The 26,858-nt window shown below is 44.2% G+C and overlaps 1 protein-coding gene across 3 annotated transcripts in view; it reads right to left on the bottom strand.

Moving 5' to 3' along the window:
• Positions 1-1,512: 1,512 nt before the first annotated feature.
• LOC105690977 (ephrin-B2) overlaps positions 1,513-26,858 on the bottom strand; it is a 389,259-nt gene continuing 363,913 nt past the window's right edge. For 2 of the 3 annotated variants that reach the window (XM_048656298.1, XM_048656297.1), the window contains 4 exons: positions 4,932-5,073; positions 3,724-4,027; positions 3,299-3,610; positions 1,513-2,746 (listed from right to left, as the gene is read on the bottom strand). In XM_048656298.1, coding sequence (XP_048512255.1) covers positions 2,568-2,746; positions 3,299-3,610; positions 3,724-4,027; positions 4,932-5,073 — 937 coding nt within the window. In that variant the 3' untranslated portion in view covers positions 1,513-2,567. Of the gene's footprint in view, positions 2,747-3,298; positions 3,611-3,723; positions 4,028-4,931; positions 5,074-18,857; positions 20,396-26,858 lie in introns of those variants that run through there. The other variant, XM_012409181.3, reaches the window with a different exon arrangement.

The following is a 26,858-nucleotide window of genomic DNA, read 5'->3' as shown; positions in this document are numbered from 1 at the left end:
TCATCATTCCTTACTCTACGTTAGTTTGGAATGAACTAATTTCTCTTACGGCACAGGGATGATAAAATCGACTCTCTAAGGCAACAAAGTCGAGGCCGAAACCGTTTGGAGAAGTGAATTTTTCATGCTTGTGCTGTAAAAGAATAGAAAAATAAATAACTAATATATTATCAAGAGAATTTCATCAGTCTGGATTATTTTCGGCACTCGCATTCCGATTCACTTGGCGCATGATTCCAAAAAACAAAAAATTCATCGTATAATCTCCGAAAACATTTAATTTTTTGAATTGCTATAGTTTCATTCATTTTTACCAATCATTCTACGATTTCATGGTACACATCACACATTCGTAATACATTGAGTGTCGGGGCACCGGTCGACATTCCCTCGAACATTTCGTTTCGTTTGTATAATTTGTTACTTTTTTACTTATTTTTTTTTCTTCTTCTTCTTTGTTTCTAACAAATTTCATATTTCACTAATAATATTATTATATATATTTTGTATATAAGATTATCGAATGTATCTTCGTAGCGTTAATAATCATAGATAATAAATATAATACAGATTTATTTATTTTTTTTTCTTCTTCAATTATTTAATATATATATGTATATATAGATATATCGTTTAATATGGTACAATTATGATACAAAAACTTCAACCCTTTTTCATCCCATCCCCTGTCCCCTTTCCGCCCTTTCGCCACCGTCCCTCAATCAATTTATCTCACAGGAGATTTCAAATCCTGGCACTTCGCAAATTTAATTTTTTCCTTTCCTCTTAATCGTCGTTGGTTTATTTTCATCAATTTTCTCATCGTCCAACATCGCGATTCGTTTCATATATATATTTATATGACAATCAATATTCATCCTTTTTTTTTTAATGAAAGATCGTAGCTCGATATATACACATAATAATTTTTCCTTACTCTTTTTTTTTAATTCATTTCCATCATCTCATTCGAACGTTTTTCCACAAATCTCATTTTTCATTCATCCTTCGAATCATTTGCACACCTCATTTTTTTGTCCAATTTCATTATTCATTTTTTGCATTATACTATGTGTGTAATATTCGTTGGGAATTTATTTACACGCGTATACTAACCACACAAAATATAATAATAATAATAATTGTTACAATAATAATAATATTATGATAATAATAATAATAATAATGACAATAATAATAGTATTATTTATTCTTATATTCATTTAATTGTTCTCGTTGTTACTGTTGGTTTATTTTTTCTTTAATTTCCTTCCACATCTGGTTCGTTTGTCAAATATCCGCGGAGAATTTCATGGATTCAAATGATATCGGGAATAATTCATAATCCCAGTTACGATGATCACGATATCAAACAATATGAAATTCGTCGCGATAAACCATGAGGAAGAAAATTTGAACAGAGCTGATTACTCGAAACAAAAAATTATCACACGTACCCATAGATCGTATGACGTTCCTTTCCCTCTTCTTTGTATAGTTTTTTTTTTTTTCTTTTCTGACCATCTTTGAGATACGTCAAAAAATGATTATCATCTCTTCGAAAGAAATTATTGGAAATATAAAATCGATCCCAGCGATTCGTGTACCAACATTAACCTTGGCACGCAGCTCCTGTAAAGCTTTTTTTTTTTTTTTTTCATACAGGTCATCGTTACGGATAAAAAATTAACGGACATAAGATAAAAAGAAAAATGACCGATTATCGAATAAGATCATCCGCAGGTATCGATTTGTAAAAAATACCGACATACTTTTTTCAATGTACAGTGTCTACATAATTATAACGATAATTTAATAGTAATATGGCTTTCGGGTGAATCATCTTTTTTGGTTTTTTTTTTCTTTTACTTTACTTTAATTATTATTATTATTATTATTATTATTTCTTCACTAACCGTAATCTATGTTGTTTTTTTTGTTCTTTTTTTGTCAATTTTTTTCCTATAATTCGCCGCGTGCCGGTTAATTCGTTTGGCTATATATAGAAAAATCTATATAAATGATTCTATACAATGTAGTCCTACGTAGTCTAGTTGTTATCTTTTACTTTTATTCATTTATTCTTTTTTTTTTTTTTCAAGACATAATCAGCTCGATCACGATGAATATAATATAGGCGTGTATATATCAACTTGATCGGGGTTGTCGGTTTTTTTATTTTATTTTTAGTCTGCTTCTCTTCCGTTTCAACAACGATCGAGACACACTAGCGCGTGCAATATTCAATTTTTCATATATTTTATATCGTCCTTCGTAATCGATCGATTAATATTTGTTGTTGAATATTCTTTGTTATTATTTATTTATTTTTTTTTATTTTTCGTTTTTTGTTTTATTATTTCTTTTTTCATCAAATCCTGAAACAACAATCACAGAATCAAGTACTGGGCGGTGCTGCTACTGCTGCTGCTGCTGCTGCTGCTGCTGCTGCTGGGGCGGCTGCAACTTTGTTCTTGATTTCTTTGCTGCTGTTGCTGCAGGTGCAAATTTAATGCTTCAAATTGTTGCTGCTGCTGCTGCTGACGCCGCTGCAGGTTTATGTCGCTTCACCGGAGGGGCACCGCGACCCCGAGAATCACCAGGGGGGCAAATATCGAAAGCAATAACGACGCCAGCGTCGCGACGCTACCCGCAATAAACGACGAACGGCATAACCGCGACGATCCCCGGTTGTACGTCAATTCCTCGTTCTTCACCACTTCGTTGGGGTGGTCGGAATACTCCTCTGAAAATTTTTCAAGAAAAAAAAACAATGATTTTTTGAAGATATTCGAAACTCCGAGGCGATATTCGAGTTATAAGCTTCTCTACTAAGAATATTTTACACCGTTTCTACTCTTATTTTTAATCATCCGGCGCTGCTATTAAAAATAGAAAAACGAACAAAGGAAAACCTGAAAAAGAGCAACCGTTCTCGAATTCTCTTTTTATCCGAACTGAGAATAATAGAAACGCGTACTTTCGTCGAAATCAGTTAGTTGGATATTTATAGGCCCTTCTGGTTCTGGCCTTTCGACCGACTCATTTCTAGCAATCTACGAAATTTCATGTATTTTCAATCGAAAGAAAAAATTCCGAATACTCAATTCAATCCCCTTCGTCAGCAAAATAACATTTCCTCGTCACCGGAGCGAAAACAATCGCAAAAAGCAAAGACGAGCGCGAAAACGAGCATTTTCACTCCGATCCGGTCGGAGCGAAAACGCTCGATTCCGCGCTTGTTACGATCTTGTAGAATCTAACGGAAATTCTAATGAGCCGCGTCGTCGATACTCACTATTTTTCTTCTTCTGCGTGGACGTTGTCTTTGGCGGCGAAGATGAAGGTGGTCCGTTGTAAACAGTGGGTTGTTGCGGTTGTTGGGGTTGATGGGGATGAACGGGATAAAGTGGGTTGGGCACGTGTCCCAAAGTCGGAGGTGCGACGGTCGCTTGCGGTTGATGATGTTCGTGATGATGATGGACATTGCTGCCCGGGTAAAAACGATCGCCACCCTTAAGTACGCTGGGAGGTGGCGGTGGAACCGCGGCGCCTCCGGTCGTGCTCGACGAGCTACTGCTGGAGACCGTGCTGCTCGTAACTGCGACGGCTGCACAAATATCGATCGATCGTTAGAATTTGCAACAAAAGAAAAAAAGAAAAAAAAAATACCCAACAAAAAAAAAAGAGAGAGAAAGAAGTATCGGTATGAACGATTCGTACAGTTGTTGCGCGCCGTTGCTGAAGACGATGAGGTGTCGGCGTCGTTTCCGCAGCAGACCTTGAAAACGACCTTCATGTTGTGGGTCGTGCAACGTCCGCCGATACGTCTGTGGAGGTCGTCCTTCGACGACGTGCTGATGAAGAAGTAATCCTTCCCCGCGTGAAACTCCAATCCACCGGGTTGGGGTGTGAACGGCCTGAACGTTATGGTGAAGTACATAGTTTTGTTCGGTTTGTCGCAAACCGCTATTATCCGAGGATTCGGATTCGTTATCCGACAAGTCTCGTACTCCTCTTTGGAGACCTAAAATCGCAACGGGGAAAAAACAATTAATCGTCACCTCCCGTCCGCATCCTACCGATCTCCGCGTCGTCCGCGCAGTTCTACGAATTCAAAGAATTTACTTCGACTTCGTCTGCCTCGTTTTTGGGATTTTTCTATCTCCTCGGCAAACTCGCCGATTCGGAAGTATTCCCGATAAAATATCACAAATCTATTTCATAATTTTCACAGCTCGAAAACTATCCTCCGCGATATCCGTCGACTCTCGGCATAATTTTGTCGTTCGCGGCGCGCCGGCGAGAGCGCGGAAAATTCGTTAAAAAAAAAAAAAAAAAGAACCGACCCGCTGCCGGGATCGCAACTAATTCTTCGAAACGTCGCACGAATCCTATCTTCCTTTTACCTCCTCTTTCTCCTTCCTACTTTGTGCGGTGCGAGCGCCGCTAACCCGTGTACTACATACAAGGCGGACAAACAGGTCCGTCAGAAAATGACAGGCCAAACTTTGTTATTACTGTCATTAAAAAAGACGATTACATTTTTAACGTGCGTCGTTGTCACACCAAGGGTTGCCCCGCGGTGCATGCACGGTACCTTAATACTACCGGACAAGTTTTTTTTCTCCCTCGATATTTGTTTTTTTTTCTTTTGTTTTTTTTTTTTTTTTTCGTTTTCTTTCTTTTGTCACGTCACACGCCGTGAAGCGGATTTACATTTTACAACGTTCGTGCACCTGCAGCAATATCGTCTAGTGTGCAGGTCCTAACGGAATCTCCGGCGTTTCTAGCTCAGGTGTATTTTAATTTCTGGTAATTATTTGCTCTCGGAGGCGACAAACGATGGCCGGACCGAATATCGTTCGGTTTTGTTATTTGTTTATTTATTTATTTTTGTTTTTTTTTTAGAAAATTGCAAAACCACTCACATTGTAGATGATGTACTTCTCGGCGTCATCGTCGTACGTACCGGGTGGATAAACCGGACATATTATATTGACCTGATCGAATTCGAAGGCCGCATTGTTTTTATTCACGTCTATGATGTGGTCCGTGTTGTCTATGCGAAATCTGCGAACAATCGAAAGTGCGAAATTAATGAGAACGATCGGATTGAATCATTCGTCGTTAAAAGTATCGAAGAGATGTAAATATAAAATCGTTAAATGCAAATAGGGAATAACGGGAGGGGAGTGAGAGAAGAATTGTTTCTCCTGATCACGAACAACTTTGGCGCCCTGAGTGAGATCGGGGCGTGAGCAAGATTGCTGCCCTGAAGATCGGAATAATTCTTATTTTCAGTCTTATTCTTGTTCTCCTCCTTCTTTCTACAACCGGTTATTTTTTCAAAGTTTTCTTTTTTACTACGTCTCGTGGCTGTTTTTTTTATTTCTTTCCTTTTTCCTTTTTCATCGCGCCGCGCACGCGGGAATTGGGGGACGACTTGAAAACGTCGCTGTACGTCGTCGTCTTCCTCCTCCTCTTCTTCTTCTTCGTCTTCTGCTTTGAAAATCTCGTCGGCGCGGCGCGGTGCACCCTACAGAAATCGTTTTCTTTTTTTTTTTTTCTTTCTTTTTTTTCTACCTTTTCGTTCCTACCATTCGTTTCTACTTTGCTTTTAATCTTTTTTGAATGACTCGTACATTTCTTTTTCACCTTGTTTCTTTTTTTTTTTTTTTTTTTTCACATACCTCTTTCAGTGACCCTCAAAAAACGTTATATCCATTACGTGGATTTTATATACTTCGTACGAACGATATCTGGTCAACTATTGGTGATGGAGTGGGTGTACGTAAGAAAATCCATGAGTTGATAAGATTATGTAAGAAAAAAAAAAAAAAACAAATAAAAACAACTACGTAACAAGAGAAATAAATTTCCGAAACGACTCATAAAAATAACCCTAACATGTAAAACATGGTGTAACTAATCTTGAAAAAATGAGCGGAATTTATCCGGAAACCGTAATATTGGAGCCTGGAAAAATTCCTCGGCATCCCCACTGTCCTTTTTTTTATGTTCGGTGCATGTTTCCGTCTTGTAGGCGGTTTCAAAAAAACTGACCTCAACATCAACGTTGACGTTCTCGTTTTACGGGTGGAAAAATTTTTCCCATGACGTTGTCTATACATCGTACAGTCGAAAAGTGAGACACAACGTATTTTCCCCGGGGCGTCAGAGAACACGGGTTTTGAGATAATGACGAAGGAAAAAAAAAATATGTGCGCATATATATATATATATATATATATATATAAATATATATGTATATGTATACGTAGACGGTGGAAAAAGGTTTTCTTCGACCCTCCGCGTAGGTCTTCGAAATAGGAGCGTATCCGGGCTCATGTTCGCTCACGACCTTATCGGGTCGGATTACCATTCTAGTTTTCGGTCGAGTCCTTTACGTCGGAGAGCGTGCACTCGTCGTTTCCGGAGTTTATTTCGTTGGTTATTAACTTTATATATATGTATACATATATATAAGTCAAAGATGGCCGAGTACAGGGCGATGATAATGAGATGATGATACGGTGCCACGGGTGTAAATCGACCGGTTTCCGGATAGAAAAATTTTTCACACCGATTCGAAACCCGAGGTAATAATAATAACGACGACGAGGACGACGACGATAATGTGAAAAGAAACAAAGGAGAAAACGAGCCGGGTCTGTCCGTACATACGTACGGCGCAAGAGTTTTGAGTTGTTTGCGATCGAGCCTGATTGTTGGGGCCACAAATTACCGATCCTCACCTCGTCGAAGCGCGGCACATACCCTCTACTTACGCTACGTGCCAATCGTACTTACTTCCGCGGTTGTAAGTTTTGCTCTCCTCCACCTCAAACCGACCGTCGCGACGGTGTTTTAAATCGTATTTGTATTGGAGACGTTTCGTCGGATGAAAAAAAATTGAATAAAAAGAGAGAAAAAAAAGAAAGAAGGAAGAACGAAAAATACGATGGGCAACGAAAAAGATATCGAAAACCAATACGTATGAAACTGTTCGACTGCGGTCCGTCGCGGATTTTACATGTGTAGCGTACACCGCTGCACATGTGCCACGGCACGTAAATATGTATGTATATATATATCTGTGTATATATATTTGAATTGGTCGTTTCGGAGCGAAGTGGACGCGACGCGGACGAACGAATACGGTGGAAGATCGGGGTGGGGGTTTCAAGTATTAGCGAGCAATCGCGCGAGTGGGCGTGTTGAGCTTTGAAAATTGCGGAAGGCTGAGAGAGGCTTTCGACAAATTAACGTTTCGCTATAATATCCGCTCTCGGGGCGAAGACGGAACGGGAACCGGGAACGATGTACGTACAACATGCAGCATCCCGCAGTCGGATACACGTCCCACCCTTGCCCACCTTCAATCGCGGTAAAAATCCCTTTCCAGAGGAAAAAATAATCCGGCGAAAGCACCGAGCTTTTCAGATTCTTTCGCGCAGCTACTTCCGCAAATTCGTAGAAACGCCAGTTCGTGTCGCCGAGTGAAAAAATACATCGCCGACTCGTCTTCGGGATCTGGTGTATCGGACGTCACAATGGCAAAAATACAGCAGTCTCCCCCCCCCCCCCCCCTTCCCCCCTAATTATCGAACAAAATAATTCGCGTGCACGCAAACTTTGACTCAAAGGTTGCGCGAACCGATTGAAGTTTGTTGACAAATGTTGTTTTTTTTTTTCTCTTTCCCTTTTACATATACACGTTTCCATTTTGCGATACGCTCGCGCGTGTTCTCGGATGTGTACATATTTACGTAGGACGTCCGGTGGCACAGCTGGGGGTTGAAAGAAAAAAAAATGAAATAAAATAAAATAAAAATAGCGATCGAAAAAAAGTGTAGGAAAAAAAGAAATGGCGGGGAGAAATGAACACGTTCGACGGGGATGGATGGATAGATGGATAGATGGATAGATGGATAGACGGACGGACGGATGGATGGATGGACATGACCATATAGCTGCGACGTTCGCGGGAGCGGGAAGCGGCAAATTGAAATCTCGAAACGTGGGCGTAACCCTCCCACGGGTTCTGAATTCTGTAAAACTCCCCGAGGGTTTTTCCCCCCTCCTCCTTCGACCCCCCTTCGAATATCCGTACAGCAAGCGTCATTATCTAATTCGCTATACCACTCTCTTCGCTTCGCCGTAATTTTTTCCGTTCATTCATTTTTTCTATAACAGGAGAGAAAAAAAAAAAAAAAACCAAAAAAAAAGAACCAGGAACAAAAAAACAAGGACACGATCCTCGGACCGTTTACAGTTTCGCGCGATCTGATCACAACGACCGTGAATAAAAATGCGGTGGAAAAAAAATTAGGGGAACGAAGTGGACGAGAGAAAGGAGAATATTTCAGGGGGAGAGTATACAAGCCGCTGGAAATAGGAAGTTTCGGTAAGGTTGCGCGAGGAACGCGCAGTAGTCCGCTCGGTGGTTTTTATTTGTCATTATAATCTTTTTATTTTTTGGGAGAAATAGAGAGAGAGAGAGAGAGAGAGACGCACGTACGGTACAGAGAGAAACGAGGGAGAAGAGAGGAGACTGAGAAATGAGACGAGGAGAGGGCAGCGCTAAGTGGAGATTCTGGCAGGAATATCAAAGCGGAGGCCGCGCGTTCAAAGACACGTGAAAAAAGAGTAAAAGGTTAAAAGTAGCCAACGAATGGCGGAAAGTGAAAATGAAAAACGAAACGAGACCAGACTGAATTTCATCCCGCACACATCCGCCCCGGCGCGACTACAGAATGCGAATTTCGTTGCACCGATTTCGGCGCCTTCTCCGATCTCTCGCGAAACGAGAAATCGGGGAAACAGAGGAGCGAACGAACGCAGGTAAGGTGGATGAAAATCAGAGACGATGCAACGAAAATCGTAGAAGCGAGTAAATTCGTCGGAGTTCACAGACGGCGTTCGAGGAAGAGGTAAAAAAAAAAAAAAAAAAGAAAATATATCCTCTCGTTCATCCTTGGAAAAGTAAATTCACAAGATCACGGTGATTCCGTTTCCAACCGCGAGAGACCGTCCCGCGTTACGAATTAATATTGTACGAGCGACAAAGCGGGCGGTAGGTAAAAAAAAAAAGGACGAACGAAAAAGAATCGATCAACCTAAAACGAGATAATAAAAGTTGGACGAATAATTGAAAAGGAAAAAACAAATAACAATCGATCCATTACGCTCTCCTTATCTATCTTTTGACGTTGATCTTTGAACCGCGACGCGACGCCGTCTTACACGAGAATACAAAAATTCTCCGACGTCGCACGGAAAGGCGGAGGAGAAAGAAAAAAAAAAATCATCATCGTCGTCAAACAATCTAAAAAATAAGTTCAAACCAACGATAATTATTTCCTCAACTTCTAAGTCATCTTCGGATCGTCACGATCCCGAGTCGTTACACCCGTTCGATTCGGGGATCGGATAATTTATTCCCTTTTCGTACACCCGTCTTCATTTTTTTTCGCGATCGTCGTTCGCTTCTTTTTTGGAACCGCTTGCGTCGCGGTGTCGTTGGATCGCATTTACTCTTCACTTCGTTTTATTGTCCCCCGATAGATTTTGGGGAGATCAAACAAGTGCCCACAAAATGTGGGCAAATCAAACAACCCGAATACGACGTTATACGCGCCTAATGTTTGCCTGAAAATGTATATATGTATATTACGTATCACACAGGCGCATGTAACGTACACCTCGGAGATTATCAACGCACAATGCGTATAATTATCAAATTTTTGGAACGGAGGAAGAGAAACGAAACGTTGTAATTTCCTCGGAATAACACGTTGCGACGACGTTCTCCACGGACTCGTTTTCTCCTTTTTTCATCCACGGTATCGTTTCTTTTAATTTTGGAGAATTAACGTGACCGGGTCTCACCTATACGTAATGATAGATTTCACGAGTAGACGATGCCCGTTACGAAGCCCAAAAATTGGTAATGCGAACACCGACGAACCGACCGAACGAGTCGGGGTATGTGTGGAAAATTTTTGTAGCGAGATGCGGGCTTGTATGAAAACAGAAAAAAAAAAAAAAAAAAATTGGAGAATAAACTAACCCAAAGGTATCTAGCGTGCGAGAGAAAGAGAAGGAAAAAAAAAAAAAAAAAGAGCGGAGAAGTATACGGTGACTACACGAAATCGTATTGCTATACCAACGGAGACCACTTCCGGCACGCGGTGGCCATTAACAATTTTTCGGATCTCTTGTAATAAGGAAAAGATCAGAGATCTGGTATACATGAATACTATGTATATATTTGTATGAGTTGTAAAATCGATCTGTGAAAAAGTCGCTTGAAAAATGTCGCGGTAAGCAGCAGCTGCGAATTAGACGAGCTCGTATAACGACGAAAATATTTTTTTTTCCGTCTTTCGACTCGATATTTCGAAAAGCGTTTCGGTTGAAATTCTTTTTGTGAATTATATACCGGTAATTATTCGTTCGTTATTTTTCATTTTATTATTATTATTACTTTTTTTTTCCCGATGTTACACATAAATATGCGCGGTGGTTAGAGACGACGCGGTGCTTTCTAGTTCGGGGCGTGCAAGGCGTCGTCTTTTCTTACGTGTGGCAAAGAGTTATTATAAAACACGATGCGCCCCGTGTGCGGGTTTCGAAAGGCGGCTTTCTTTAAAGCTTTCGTCATTAGACGGGCGGCTGCCACTCCGTTGTTATTATTAGTTAACTTCAAATATTTATCATATTTCTCCTCGACTTCCTCTGTCACGGCTTTTCTCCGCAACGGTCGCAAGTTACACACAGGAGCAGCAGCAACACAACAACAACCACGCGGCTCCGACGAATCTTCCTTCTTCCTTCTCCTCCCCCGATCTCCGCTCCTCTTTTTTCCTCCTCCTCCTCCTCCTCCTCCTCGTCTTCTTCTTCTTCTTCTTCTTCTTCTTCTTGTTCGCCTACCATCGAAATTCATCCGAGAACTTTTAGCCCCTTTGAACGTTCCACGGACACCAAAATTCCTTTTCATCCTCGAGGTCTACGGTCGGTCGTCGCACGCCGAGTCATCCGATCCAACCTCGACTACCGACTCGAGTCGAATCGCTTTTCCATATTCCAACTTCCTTTTCCCCTCCTCGCCAAGTTTCCGATCCCTCGAAAAATTTGTTTTTTTTCTCTCTCGCTAATGCAAAAATTCTTTCCCAAGAGGACGAGATAAACGAGGCAATGCTTTTGTACAGAGATGTTCTCGTTAACCGCAGACATTCGGGTACATCCGAATGTCGTTTCGTGTTTCCGAGTCGACACATCTGGTGTATTGAGTTGCCGTATTTCGCATTCGCTCGGTAACGCGCGTACGACTTAACCTATTAAAAGCTTTTGCATCTTTTCACTTTGCCATCATCGGCAATGCGTAGCGGGCACGCTTTTGGCTAAATGCACACGCGCGTTTTCCTACGGAACGACACGTACGACGGGTCGACTCGGTCGTCGGTTTTTCGCTCGCGGTAGCGATACCGCGTGGCCAACCGACGCTAAAATCGCCGTACGAAGTGTCAGTTTCAGAAGATCAGAGATCGGAGATCAGAGGACCGTTGAAAGAAATATATTCCACGGCGTCTTCTAATCTTCCCGACGACCCCGGCGTTTCTCCAAAGCTCGGGCGTTTCACGCGTGTTTCCTAGTCGGCCGGTTAGTAAGACTTTGTAACCGAAATATTCACATTTTTTCCACCGAACGTTTCGTGGCCGACCGAAAACCCAGTACGTAAGAGACTCTCGACTTTGTAAGAATCGAGGAGGAAAAGCGTAACATTCGCTTCAGTCCGAGTGGAAGGCTGGGAATTTTTTTTTCTCTCTTTCGAGCCGAATCATCTCGTTCGTCGTCGTCTGACTACGGTGTGGATTGAGTTCGGAAGAATTTGAGTCGGGAAAAATGATCGCGCGGCGGCTCGGAACTACGTTAACACCGGGCGAAACGGCGTCTGGCTCTCGGTCTATGCGCGCGCGGGGTGACGATGAAAACCCCCGTGTGTCTCTGAATAGGGTAAGGGAAGAAGAGAATGGAACGCGCTTATAGCTGCTGCCGCTGCCGCTGCTGCTGCTTCAACATCGGCGGTTCTAGGTGTGTACGCTTGCGTGTGCGTACGTTCAGCACCTATACACCTCGATACCGGGTTACACTCGAAGAGTACGCAGTTCCTAGGGAAAGGTCGGGGATACTCGGGTCGTGGGGATGTTGTACGAGCCGCGGCTCGAGGGCAGATATTTGTCTCTTTCTAGCCTCCCGTAGACGTGAAACGTTCGCGTTGTTGTTCTGTTTTTTTTTTTTTTCTTTCTTTCTTTCTCCCCCCCCCCCCCCCTATCTTTTTTTCTTTTACGGCCGCGTGGAAGTCCGGACCGGTGGAAATGTAACGGTGCCGAAGGCATTTTTCTTTGTTGAAAAAATTCGGCGGGTAAATTCGTGTACGTGGGATACCACGTTATACCTGACCAGAGATCCCCGCTCTCATTTTCGTCCTTTCCAACTCCGTCTCTCCTCGTCCGCCCTCCTCCTTCTTCAGGAGCGATCACTTTTACGCTCGCTTTTCTCCAAAGTGTGTCATTTCCCTGTCCGAGAGACCCTTGCGGAGAAATTTTGTCCCCCAAATTACGGGTGTTCCGCGTCCACCGGGCCCCGCCGACCCTCGAATTCGCCGAGGAGTGGAAACGAACGAACGACTCGTCGTCGAGTTAAAAATTTTTAAACGCTCCTGCGCGCGGGAAAAAAAATTCCAAAGGGTGAAAACCAAACCCCCGGTACGACGAGTACCTTGACGGCGACGAGACTCCGGCACACGCTCGCGCGCACACGCCTAACGAACTAGTTTTCATCTGCGGAATTAAAAGATCGGAAAACGCTTCCGGTGGTACAATTTCACTCTCTTTTGCTCCTCCGTCAGCAAATACGAAGAGAGATATTATTATTATTATTTCGCTCTCTCTCTCTCGGCCGTTTTTCGTTCGTTTTTCCCTCTTCGTTTCGCTACGCTACTCGCTGCACTTTTTTTAGAGGGCGGCTGTTTTTTCTGTTTATGGATAATATTTTCGCCCTCAAGTTTCGACGCAGACGCAGGCGTCGTCATTGCCGTCGTTGGGGATTTTCGGTTCCATCGGCGGTGTGAGGAAAACGACGCAGATCGTCGGTGAGATGTGCCGGTCGTCGGTTTCGTATTCGTTGTACAGTCAAGAGATGACTCAAAGTCTGAAAGGAGTTCTCCGCGACCGTAGGAAAAGCAGAAGGAGCCGCCCCGCCCCTCGACGCTCCGAAGAGCCCGTCGCTTTTATTCGAACGACTATGAATCAGAGAATTTAGAGAATGCGGCGCGTTGCAGTGGCGAAGATCTTCGAGGGCTTTCTGGTACTGCGTTCCCTCCTCGGAGGGCGACGAGGGCGAGGAAAGAGCGGCTGAGAGTCGGGGGGAGGGCAAGGGGGGAGGCAAAAGGGAGTTAAGGGGGTGGGGGGGGTGGGGCCCTCGATTCCCCTCGTGTGCAAGAAGCCATATATTTTCAGTTTTAGTCTCGGATCGGTGGGATCCCATTGAATGGTCGGTCGGTCGGTCGGTCGGTCGGTCGTTTTGGTGCTGGAGGCCCGCCTGGCCAGCCTGCCTCTTTCTTGGGGCCCTCGCGAGCCCACGAGGAAAGGCGAAGGAAAGGCGAGGCAGGCCAACCGAAGGAAAGGTGCATCTCCCGATCGAGGGACCGGGGCAGGTATCCCGGGCCCGAGAGACTGGCCCCCGAGGTAAAACGGATAAGAGAGAATGGTGAGCGATTACCTTGCTTTTAGGTATGGGGGTTTGCCGTATCGTATTCTCGGTCCGGCTGTTAATAACTCTCCGAGTCTGGAAATAAGGCGAAGTGGACGACGCGAGAGGCGGCGGCGGCGTAGGACCCGCCGAAACGCCGGCTGAGAGAGAGAGAGAGAGAGGAGATTTCCCGGGAAACGATCGAAAATGAAATAGTGCAAAGAGATATCGCGCGTCGCAGGTATCGTTTCTTTGACCAAAAAACCATACCGCGGCTCAACGTTTGTTTTTAGCGACATTTTATCGAACGTCGTCGGTCACGCGCGTCCGTCCGTCCGACAAAAAAAAGAAAGAAAGAAAGAAAGAAAGAAAACCTTCGAGAGTTTCGTTTCGCACTCAACGATTTTTCGAAATATCGATGGTGGTCGGAACACGCCCGTTGACTTGCGGAGAATTTTATCGCGTTGAAAAATTGAGGTGTCTCCTCAACTGCGGTTTCTGTGGATCTCAACGATCGCTCCGTACGTGTGAATCCGAGGTAACGAACTCTCCGGTTATTCGTGACTCACTTCGATCAACGGCGAGCATTAAAATCTTCCCTCGAATCGCCGATGGACTCGTCATCTTCTCGTGTTTTTTTTTTTTTTTTTTTCTTACTCGTGCGTTTCTCTTTTTTTTTGTTTTCTTTTTTTTTCGTTCAACGTTGAAAAATCGAGGGTTTCGTAACCCGTGAGAATATATATATATATATTTATTTATTTATCTGATATCGGATACTCGTAGCGGCAGAGTAATAATAATCGTTTTCAGACTCCTGACCGCGTGATGGAGATCGCAAATATCGCAGCGCCGTTAAATTCTGGGCGTAGCACCTGCAGGTGGACATAAAATGCTAACGTGGTCGCCGGGTATAAAACTCACCCACCCCACCCCACCCCACACCACCGCCATACAGGCGGGTCTGATCGCAACGAAGTGATGCGAAATGCCTGAGAGCTGCCGGGGTGCAGCGAGTGCGTTAGATGCTGCTGAGCTCGGCAGAACTTATCAGGTTCAAATCGGTGTAATTTGACCGAAGGTTCTTTCTGCTTAACGTCGGAACACTCCGCTCCGAACGAACCACGCTCTCTCTTATACCGCAGCAGTAACGGCGTGCAACGAATCCGCCAACCTTACTGACCAACGGACGGCGAACGGACTATGGGAATTGTGCGGGAAAGAAAAGTAGATAAAGAAGGTGCTGGCAGGAGAGTGAGAGAGAGAGAGAGAGAGGGAGAGAGGGAGAGAGAAAAAAAGTACCCTCCGAGCGGGTCTTGGAAGGAAACATGATGAACACCACCGACACAACACGCTTGTGCGCTGAGTGTAAACTTTGGGTTGTCGTTATCGGGATATCGAGAGCTCCGCGCTGGGGTTTTATTTGGTTCCGAAGTGGAGGATGTTTTCTACGCGGTTCGCCTTTATCTCCTCCGAGACCTTCTCGTCGGGGGTTTTTCGAAAAATTTACGAAAAACATTTGTAGAAAGGGAATGTATACCGCGAGCAGGTAGAAATCGGTGATCGTCATCTCCGAACCGACGCTGCTCGAGTTAGGTATACCCGCTGCAGGGCATTCCGATGGGCATTCTTTCGGGGATTGCGTTCCGCCGACAGATATACGTGGATCTCTTTTACTCCGAGAATCCGAAATTATTGAAAAAAATTTCGAATTCGACGGGTCAGAAATTAAATCGGCTACGTGGGAATAGCTTTTCCATCAGTTGGCGGAAAACAGATACGGACTGTTTGAACAAACTCTGGAAAAACAGTCAATATTTGATCACAAAGTCACGAAAATTTCGTCGACAGTCGAAAGTTTCGATTCGTATTTCATTGTCAGTCCATCTGCTTTCCCCCGAAATGATCGCGACATCGAAAACAGAGCGACAATGTCGAAGACGCAAAAAAAAAATCCGAAAGTGGATAACAAGGGAGAGTGGGAAAGAAGAACGAAAAGAGTATCAAAACGACGAGCGAAGTTAGCTCACGTTGCCGAACGTATGCATCTCTAGGTATAAACGTCGTGGCCGCCCACACGAATATCAAATGACTGTAATGCTTGTGCGTGCAGCGCGACGACATTGAGATTCCTTGTGAATTACACGAATAAACGAGAAGGAAAATCTCTTCCACCGTCATCGAGTGGCTCTTGTCTCACATTATTTCTCAGAGTTCTTTTTTTTTTCATTTTTTTTATTTTCATTTTTCACGCGAGTGTGAACATGTAGGTAACGAAGATCCTTGGCGGTATGAGGTGACTCAACGTTCGTTCATCCGCGTGTATCATTAACGACAATGATAATGATAATGACGATGACGACGATGAGGAACAGTTGCGAAACATAGTCGCGGCATGCGTTATTGCATGCAAGGGAATTGCCGATGATGATTTACGTAGTCACGATTCCCAATGAAATTCCATCTGTGAAATCATCGCGATTGGAATGGGGAATGAAAAGTGGATGGGAGAAAAAATCTGGTCGGCATTATCCTCGACCGCATCCTGTTCCGTGCAGTTCGATCGTTTTCCACGTACATAACGTGGCTGTTGGCTGTTTCGATATTTTTTTTCCGCGGAGGCTGTCAGTTTTCTACCGATCGCGAGAATGAAAGAAGAAGCGATGGACGTTCGCGTTCGTTGTTCGGGCGACCGACCGACCAACCCGGTGTACCCGAACACTACTTTTCGGAAAAGTCGAAAAAAGCTGAAAACAACGGAGAAGGAATCGCCTCCGACCGCTCTCCGCTGCAGTCTACGGTGGAAACGAGGTAGTAGCAGGGCAGGCCTTTTCTGCCTCTGCAGTCTTCCCGCGGTCTCCCTTCGCTCGACGTGTCTCTGTCTGCACGTGGCTGCTCTGCCTGCCGCTGCAGGGTGGGTAGGTAGGTAGGTAGGTGTACCGTGCTTTTGGCTAACCTGGGGTTCCTAACAGGAAACAGCTGCCAGGGTTTGTTAATATTTAGTCGGTTCATAGCTGGCTTGACCGTCTGTCCATTCCATTCCATTCCATTCCATTCCGTTTCGTTTCGTTTCGTTTCATTTCATTTCATTTCATTCGATCCCATTTCGTCTGTGACCTACCTCGCCGTTTACTTTTACTTTTCCTTTCCTCATTCTTCTCCCACCGCTTCCACCAACTCGAGTAGGTAACTACTACTCAACTTCTTTTCATACGGCAGCCAATGGACGATGCTATGCTTTGCTTTGTCACCGTGCCCGTGATCCGTACGATATTATTTATCGAATGGTTGCCAACAGTTCCGAATTGCCTCGATACGCGTAACACGTACCAAATTATCGAGGGTATGAATTCACCCCGGCAGCGGTAGTGCCCACCTTTATCGGAATTGAATTTACGTTCAATTTATCTGGCCGCAAATCGTTCCGACGTATCTCAAGGTTTTCTCTCGATCTCTGTTACATAAACTACCGTTCGAAAAAAAGTATGATAATCTCGTTTTACTATGGTAACGGGGAAAAAAGAAAAGAAAGAAAGAAAAAGAAAAAACGAAAGACAAAACGAAACCGTCTGCGGCCGCGGGGCGTGAGATTATTTGGAAAAAAACCACTCGGCCATCATCATCATCATCATCACCATCATCATCGTCGTCGTCGTCGTCGTCTGTGGGATCGGTGAAGGATGAACTCTCGGGGCTCTCGGCTAGATATCTGCGTTGCATCATTTCTGTCCCGACTGACGCACGTACGGAGTATTGCCCGTGCACATTGCCCATCCCGGGATAGGAGCGCAGAGTAAGCTGCCTCAACTTCTGACTTTTCTAGCCTTCAGCAGCTTCCCGATGGCGATATGCGTGACTGGGTATCAGATCCAGCGGAGCCGCGTAGAAGCGAATAGTGGCGATAGAAATACACAAGAGGATATAACTGGTAGCTGTTGCTCGGATAATACGGCCGCTGCTCTCGCGAGGCACCGCGAGTGAGACACGCTCAAGAAATGAATGAATTTATTGCGGGGGATATTACCGCTCGTTAATATCGAACCGATGCTCTCCGGCTGCCGTTGCTGACGCTCTGCGTGGTCGAAGTAAAAGGAAAAAGAGATCGCGACGGAAACGGTGTAAAACGTTGCGTCAGGGTTACGGAGTCCGATTGTCAGTTGCACGCGTTCCACCGACAATCGGATGGTCGATACATCGCGTGTTCGCTCGGTGTTGTTTTGGTTCAGATGCGAATGTTGCTACAATGTTGCGTTTTGTCTCGGACTCGATTGACCGTCTCCTCCTTCTGGGAATCACCGTTTCCCGAAATTAACGATTTCCGTAACGAAGAAAAACGGGGCATCGAACGGTTCGAGTGAGATGACCGATCGAGTCGGATACAGTTTTCCCGAGGGATCGTTTATCTGTACCGTTAACGACTCTCGTGAAATCGGCACTTTTCTTTCATTCTTCGTTCGTTCGTTCGTTTTCTCGTTCGTTCTTCGGTTTGTTTCTTTGGCGCGGTGTAAAGCATATCTCCGTTTACGGTAGGAGGATTTCTTTTACTTTGTAACGAAGCACCAGAGAAAGAGAGAGATAGTTCAAAGCAACAACTTTTCCGAAAGTGGCGGAGTATCCGTGAGTAGCGGCAGCGTCAACAACGGCGGCGGTAGCCGAGCACCGGCAGCTCCGTGGGGTTTGGGCTTTACGTTTGATATCCACATTCCGGACCGTGTCTGGTCGTTAATTGCCGCGCGGCCAAGGAACGGCTGCATTAGTCGTCCACGCGTTAAAACCGGAATCTAGAGGAAAAACTATGGGCTACGGTATTCCGGGAAGCGAGTGTATCTACCTGAGAATGGACACGCCTGGCGTTAAAGTCTCCGGATTCGGTAAACCCGACAACGACTCTGACGCCCGGTAAACACCACGTCGTCGTCGTCGTCGGCATCGCGTCGCTCACCGACCGACGGGACGTATCGAAAAATTATTCGACAAATGCGTTGTTCGTAGTTAGGGGATTGGTTATCGCGAGTTTGACTTTATCTCGTGGGACAAGCGACGTAGTTTCGTCGTTTTGGGAAATCAATTGTCGGTTTTTCATTCTGTTTTTTTGAACTTACATCGAGTTTGTCGTGTTCCAGTACATGCTGATGGTTTTCGCGCAATTGCTCACCGTGGAGAGCAGAACCGTTTGAAGACAGACTAGGAAAACTAGAGTCACAAATGACGTAGAAACCATCGTAATAAAAACCACTTCACAGAGAATCGAATCACGCGCATTTAGTTTGCGGTTACGAGTACCGTTTCTCTTATTTTTCTCCTTTTTCTCTCTACTATTCTCTTAAGCTTTTGTATCACTTGTATCACACCAAAAAAATTCACACCTTCGAGCACACGGTAAGTTGCATCGACGCACCCACCACTTTACGTTTTTCAACACTTGCACTTAATCGATGTCTTCCTATTTATCCCTTGAAACGATCGCCGTCTCGGCGTTTCTTTTTTCTATCTTCTTCGGAACTTTTTTCAAATCTCATTCCCCGAAGACATTTACTCGCGTGATCTGTGGGGTAACATTTTCATAGCATTGTCATTCGTCGAGTCCTCGGATATCGTACGAAACGATCACCATCACCTATCTCGAGATTTGAAATACATTTAAGCAGCGATTTCCGCGTTCCTTTTTCTCTTCTTCAGTATTGATGTTTCCAGTCGATCTGAGGAACGCGTGTGATTCCACATCGGTACGGTCAAGATGTCGGCGGCCAGTACCACGCGGTATTTCAACGCTATTACATCGAGCTTTGATTTTCATTTGTTTTGTTTCAAACGCCGAGGATTCAATGCCCGCTTTGTCCGCCCTCTCCTTCTTCCCTACGCCCTTCGCGGGTCGAACTTCTTTTTATTTCACTCGCCCTAGCTTTCTTCTCCTTTATTTCCTATCCTCTCTCCGCAACTTCGTTCGATTCCGTTACAACGATTCACGCCTAAAATCGTTCCGATTTTCTCGGATCTTTTCACCGCTTTATCAGCCGCAACGTTCTCTTGCTTTGGAGTCCTTCTTCTTCATGATCGATCGACTTCACGTTGGACACGGTGCTTTATCATCCTCTCGCAACATGTAGACTGTGAATTTTTTAATCCGTACAGCGTACCGATTTTTCACTTTCCCATAACGATCGTCGCGATCACTGTTTCAAAATTTTCAAGAGATCACTGACGATTTTTTCTTCGTCCAACTTCGTTTCACACCGTTGAATGAGTGAAATTCGAGTATCCGGAGCTCTTTTTCGCGAAATTAATTGGGATAACCGAAAAAAAAAGTAAATAAAAGAAAAAAAAACAAAAAAAAAAAACGAACGAATTACTTTCTCAACTAAAACAGAATAACTTGAAGCACTTGGTACACGTCGATTATAATTTCCATAGATATTCGCACACGGTTTTGAAACTCTGTCGAACGGCGGAGAGTTTCGTTTCGATGAAGGCACTGGCGGGGAAAAAAAAAGGGTGTAATTTTCCCTATTTCGTTGACGAATCGAGCGTTCGAACAATTCGAACGTACGCGGCACATTCACGGATTAGTGAGACTGGAAACTGTGCTACCACCAGAGCCGGGGCCGCGAACGCGTCTGTTAAGGGCTACAAACCAGAGGCGGTAGTTCGGTACGTTTCGGAGTTCAAGCTACGTTCCATTCCGAACATCGCCGACGAAGGGGTACGAAAGCGTCCGAACAGCGACGGCCAATAACGAAACTTCACGAGTCACTCCCCCCCCCCCCACCGGCACTTCTTCACGGTATTCCTCGCCCCTCGCCCCTCGCCCTGGAGGAGAAAGAGGGAAAAGTTGCGGGCGGAGTGAGGAGGGAAAGTAAGTCTACCTATGCAAGATCCCTGACGAGCCGCGGTGTGGGGGGGGGGGGGTTTCTTCGGAAGGTGTGCTCATCTTCGAGTCGTTGAGTCCGCGATGACGTTCACATTGTCCTGCGCGCCTTCCTTCCTCCCTCTCTCTATATTCCACATTTTTGGATCTTATTTCGCCTTGTTTTTTTTTGTTTATTTGTTTTTTCTTTCTTTCTTTTTGTCACCAGATATTCATCGGCAAAAGACGCTTTTCTCACGTCTCCGGTTTTCACCGATCCCGAGACACCTTTCGATCGGTGGTGGATCTCCGTTGTTTTTACGATTTCGCAAACTTCGGAAGACCGAATCGGACGCGTCCTCGAAAATTTTCGATCTCTGCGGGTACTTTCAACGCTTCCTGCGCTCGGGAAGCGGTGGTATTCGATCTTTCAGGTGTAACGGGGACCGATAGGATGAGCACATAGCTCCTCTCGCTCTCTCTCTCTCTCTCTCTTTCTTTGTGTGCGTGTAACGTGGCTACGATCCTAGGGCCCGGGGTCTTCGGGTCCCGACGAACCGGTATCCACCTACGGACAGTCATGTTAGTCATTAGTCCGACTAATGTAACGCTTCAAATTCTATCGAACCTGTGTACAACGGCTTCTTTTTACTCTTCGACCGCTTCTTCTTCGGCGTCCTCTTATTCTCCTCCTCCTTCTTCTTCTTCTTCTTCTTCTTCTTCTTCTTCTTGTTTAGAGGTGGTTACTTTTTGACGTTGAAGAATAAAGTCCCCTCGCGTCGGAACGGCGACGTTGCTCACGGACCACGGGTCCTCGACGACGCTAAAAATCCCAGCGAAATTCTCTCGAAGGGGGAGAAAATTATTTTCCACGGATCGGAAGTTCGTTCCCGTTCGGCTCGTTGGTTGGTTTTTTTTTTTTTTTTCATTTATTTTTTTTTTTTCCGCTTTTTTGGAAAAATCGTAAAATTCGATCTGTTTGTCTTTCGGGTAGGTGTGTATCGGGTGTTGTTTTTTTTTTTTTTTTTTTCTTCTCCTCGACGGTGTACCGCGTACCGCACGGTGACTAGCATCTATTTGTTCAGGCGCATTGAAACACCGACCGGACGTGATACGGAAGGGTGCGGGCGTCTCTGTCACGACCAAGACGACGACCAAGACGACGACTACTACGAGTAGTTCGGTCGGTGGAAAAAGACGAACGTGACGAACGGTTTGAATCTATAAAAAGAAGCAACTTAGGATGTCGCTTAATTGGAAGACTTTCATATCACGTGTCGGAACACGACCGTGTAACACCTAGTTGCGGAAGTTTGGACGATTATAAACACCACCACCTCGCGTATATAATATAGAAAAAAAGGCCTCGAAGAGTTTACATCGCTACGACGAAGAGCCGTTTTTCTTTCCTCGCATTCAAAGTCGTTGTAAATTGTTCGGTTATAACCGCGGTAATTTTTTTTTTTTTCTTTCTTTTTCTTTTTTCTTTTTCTTTCCACACTTTACAACTTACACGCGGTAATTCTCCGGTTGGAATTTCAAGGAGAATATCTCCGGCGGATAAACTCGAATGATGATGAAAAAAAAAAAACGAAAAAAACGAAAAAAATCGTCGAAATAATGGTAAAAAGCGGTATTCGTACGCGAATGTTTGCACATAGTAAAGCGTCGTCGTACCGGGATAAATATGAGCGGTCCGTACGTAGGGGAGGAAGATTTCTTCGGGTTTATCCTCGCGGAAATGATGATGGAAGGAATTAATTACACTCGGTCCCTCTTGCACCGGCAGGAGTCAGAAGCATCAGAAAAGTTGCGGGTGTATATGTATAATAATTCCGTTGCCATGCGATGACGATGAGGAACGAGCCGGCGGTATGCGCGTCGTTTCACCGTACGTACGAGCCATGGGGTTGCACGGTACCGAAAGAAAGCAAAAGTAGAAAAACCCCGTAGGATATACGCTGTTACCCGAGGTACATTCTCATACAGTCAGCAGCTCGGAATGCACCCGGTATATCGCGTGTATATATACATAGATATACATATATATATGTATGCATATACACGTGCTTATATACACTTATATTTACCAACCTGCGAGAGGTGGAGAAGGAGAAGGTTGGTGTTCACGGCTTCCGTCGATCCCTTTTATCTCAAGTACCTGAACGACGAGAGTTGAGTTTAAGCCGAGTTGTAAGTCGCGAGTTCAACTCGACTGAACTTGACTTGACTGACTTGACTTGTGAGCCAAAAAAAAAAAAAAAAAAAAAACGAAGCGAACCGAACCTGCGAGCGGCGAAGGAAAATTTTTCGCAAAACACCGTTTTTCACCGACTTCCATTTTTGCAGCGCGTTTCGAAGTTGTTGCGGGAAAAATTGGTTGCGATTTTTCCCTCTTTTTTTTTTTTTTCTTCTTTTTCTTTGCTTTTTCACCGTTGCGATCTCGAGACCGAGCGAGAACGAACGAACGCTCGGACGCGGAACATCCCACCGTGAAAATCCTCCGCGAGGAATCGCCACAAAAGAAAAGGACCTTCGCTTCCCCCGTCGGCAAACAACCACCGCGGTTGACCCTCGCCCGACACCTGGAAACCTCTTGAAAATAGTTCTCTGGGAGGATTTTCATTTTTTCGCTCTCTCTACTTTTTTCTCTTCGTTCGTTCGAGGAGCCGCGCGGGACGTTTTCAATTTTTTGGAAAATACTCCGCAGCTAGCTACGAAGTAGCGTAATTATTCGATGTGCGGTACGCGGCGATCGGAAGGAAGTAGGTTGGGTCAGGGACTCGACTGGTTGGAAGAGACCTTCTCCGAGACGTTACCGCGACTATCGTTGGCCGAGCGTGTCAGCATCTTTTTGAGAAAATCAAAGGAACTTACCGAAAGTGCTGCTTAAATATTGATCACTGTGCAGCAGAAAAGCAAGAAGAAGGAGAAGAAAAAGAAGAAGAAGAAGAAGAAGCGGCAGTGGCAACGACCCACTCAAGTCGGAAGCGGATTCGCTAAAAGGATAAAGGGAAAGGACCTCTGCTGAGATCCTTACCGCCCGCATCGCCGTCACAGCTGCCGCTCCCGTCGCTTATTATACACGGTACCAAAAGTCAAAGTGTCACAAAATATTTCCGCCTTATCGCCTTTCCCCTCCCCCGCCCCACTTGATCAAAGTTTTTTTGCATCCTACCAACGCGAACGGGCCCAGCTATTATCGGTGGACGGAGAAGAAAAAAAAAAGGTAAAACCCTCTTCGTCCGAAAGTTTGAGTTAGAGATTCACGTCATCGATATTGAATAGCCGACGCTTTGGCGGAAAATTTCGAGCCGTGCGTTGAAATATTTTTTTCGAAGGGTTAAAGAGCAGATCGTCCGAAAAGTTGATTCGTCTTTCGAGGTGATTCTCGTCGTTCGTTTTTTGTTCAACGTTTTCGGGGTTTCTTTTCTTTCGGATCGGAAGAAGAGATATTTTCGATATATTCCTTCGACGATACGCAGCGAGTATTAGTACGCTACAGATACGGTCGAAGATCTAACGATCCATTAGCCATTAGCTAATCGATACGTCAATCAACCGTCTTTTATGAACAATAGAAATCTTCCTACTTTACTTTTCACTGCGGCAACGGACTCTCGACGAAAAAAAGAGAATAATTGGAATGATTTTTTCCATTACCACGTCCTTTGTAATATTTCACGCGGTTCCCATAAATTTTCACTCCAACGGCCGATAGCTTTTCTTTATCCGGCGAAGAGAGTGTCAAAATTATCCGAGAAAACGTGAATTCCCATCAGGACTAGGCGTCAACGGGTCAACTCGGGGGGTCGAAGTTGTTTCTTCTTTACTTCGAACTTTGTTAAACTTTCACGACGAAGTTTATGAATTTTTGAATCATGTCGTCCGCGCAAAATTTACACGGATCGGTACAGAGGGGGGCAGGTCAATTTTCGGGATTATCCCGAATATCCTCTAATCCTTGGTAAGCGCGGTGTGCAGTCCCTCGGGAATTGGCCGGGGTCCCGATTCTTATGACCCTTGATTTACCCCCGACTCCCGAAACATTCAAATCAGATATTTCGCTGAGGTATCGGTGTGTCGTGCGAAAAAAATTTTTTTTTTTCCAAAGAACGAAGGAAATCAACCGTTCCAAAAATCGGGGTGTCATTTTACCCGTTACACGAGGTATAACACGGGTGAAATTTTATGGAAGCTTTATTACCCTAATAGGTGCGGCTCTACGACCCCGAGGTTGTAAAGCGATAATTTTGTGACACGAGGGAAAGAGAACAAAAAAAAAAAAGGAGGATAAAAAATCGAAGTATAAATAATTTAAGACGAAGCGCGTACGAGTTTACGGTTTTTTTTTTTCTTTCAAAAGCGAGAAAACTGGTAGAAATTTATGTACGGGGATAATACTGATAACTCGAAGGGTTAAAAGGTTGGTAACATGTAAAGTAACGCGCATAGATTGATGTAAAGTAGCAATATTCGTGTGAAGCGAAAGATACGGCGGTTATATCGGTGGTGTACGTATACCATGTATACGTACATACGTATGATAATGGTGAGCGCATACTATTGACCGCTGCAGCGGCAAAAGCAGAATAAAAAGAGGAATAAGAATGAGAATAAGAATAAGAATAAGAATAAGAAGAATCAACTCTCGCCGTTGGGTATAAAACGTGGCGCGAGTTTCTCTCTGTATCCATTCGCGTTGCGGTCCCTTCATTGGGTTTGTTGGTTCGTCCGCGTCTCTTCAACCTCTCCTTGGCTCTCGGTTTTATGTACGAATACAAATACGAATGCACGTGAATATATCCATATATATATGTGTGTACGCGTATAATATAGGTGCATATGGGTACCTATACTTTGCGGGACGGTTATAAGCTCGCTTCGAGGGTATAGAGGAAGAAGAGAGTAGAGAACACAATGGCAAATGGTATTCTATTATTCCAGATGGGCCTGCAGCATCTCCTCCAGTCTCTGGCTCCAAGGAATGCAGCCATGAAATCATTCTCCAATATCTCACCGTTCGCCTTGCATCTCTTTCCCTCTCTTTCTCACTCTCGTTTTTCTTTCTTTTCCCACATCTTTTTCTTTCTTTTCACCTCCACCTTCATCCACCCCCTCCACCCCCACCCCTCGTCCTTCCCCGTCGAGGCTCCTTCCTCTCCCCCGCGCCACCCCGATTTTTTTTCCATCTTTTTATTCTACGTTACCTTTTTTTTTTTTTTCTCTCTCCACGTTTTCTCTTTCACTATTTTATACTTATTCTTCTCTCACTCGCTCCCTATTTACGTGAGGCTATTTGTCATGCATATACGCAGGTGTATGTACATTGTACGCAGGTATACAAACTATGTATTATATACACGTAAATATAATTCTCCAATAAGAATCCATGTACTAGTTCAAGTGTATGTTTTTTTTTTCATTCCTCTTTTTTTTTTTTTCTTTCACTTTCAATTCTGATAAGTGTATCGTTAATTATATTCACCGCCTACAGTCATCGGTATCACCATTAGGTGTACGTCTACTTCCTGTTCACATTTGTATCTCTACACACATCCATTCGGTGATGAGAAGAAATTTTTTTTCATTCCTTATCTTCGATTCCTAACTGTAGGTAGGAAACTCTGAAAAAGTGATACAATGTAGAGCGGATAAAGCGGATCTCGCGGAAACATTTCTGAAAAGTAAAACGAGAGGAAAGAAAACGCGAGGAAGAGGGAAGAGAAAAAACAAACAGAAACGAAGTGAGAAAGTAATTTGAACATTAGGTGCAGCAGCGCGGTCAACGATCAATCGATTCCACTGTTTTTTTTTTCTTTTTTTTTCACGACATTTCATAAAAATGATAATATTTGGAATAACAATAATGACGATAATAAAATAACGACGACGATCAAATGGTGGAAAGTATAAGCGACGGAGGGGTATAAACGAAAACGTTGAAGGGGGGCTGAATCTTTTGGGTCATTAACAGTCGAGTTTTGTTGGGTTTTATGTGTAAAGGTATATATAATATAAGTATTATGTATAATATTATTATTCGTTCGTTACTCCCATTTTGTGAGGGAAAAGTGGGGAGTGGGTTAAATTGGTCGAATTAAATTCTATCGTTACAAAGGCTGTTACGGGCGAAAAAAAAAAGAAAAAGGGGATAAAATAAATGATGATAAAAATTGAATGATCCAGACGGAAGAATGTCTCCAGTTTGAGGGCTTGGCTCGCTCTGAGTCTTTCCTCTTTTCAGATTCTTCTTTTC

Source organism: Athalia rosae, chromosome 5 (genome assembly GCF_917208135.1).
Source record: "Athalia rosae chromosome 5, iyAthRosa1.1, whole genome shotgun sequence".
Classification (NCBI taxonomy): domain Eukaryota; kingdom Metazoa; phylum Arthropoda; class Insecta; order Hymenoptera; family Athaliidae; genus Athalia; species Athalia rosae.
Note: the sequence above shows the minus strand (reverse complement) of the source record. Positions and strands in the feature narration are given on the sequence as shown.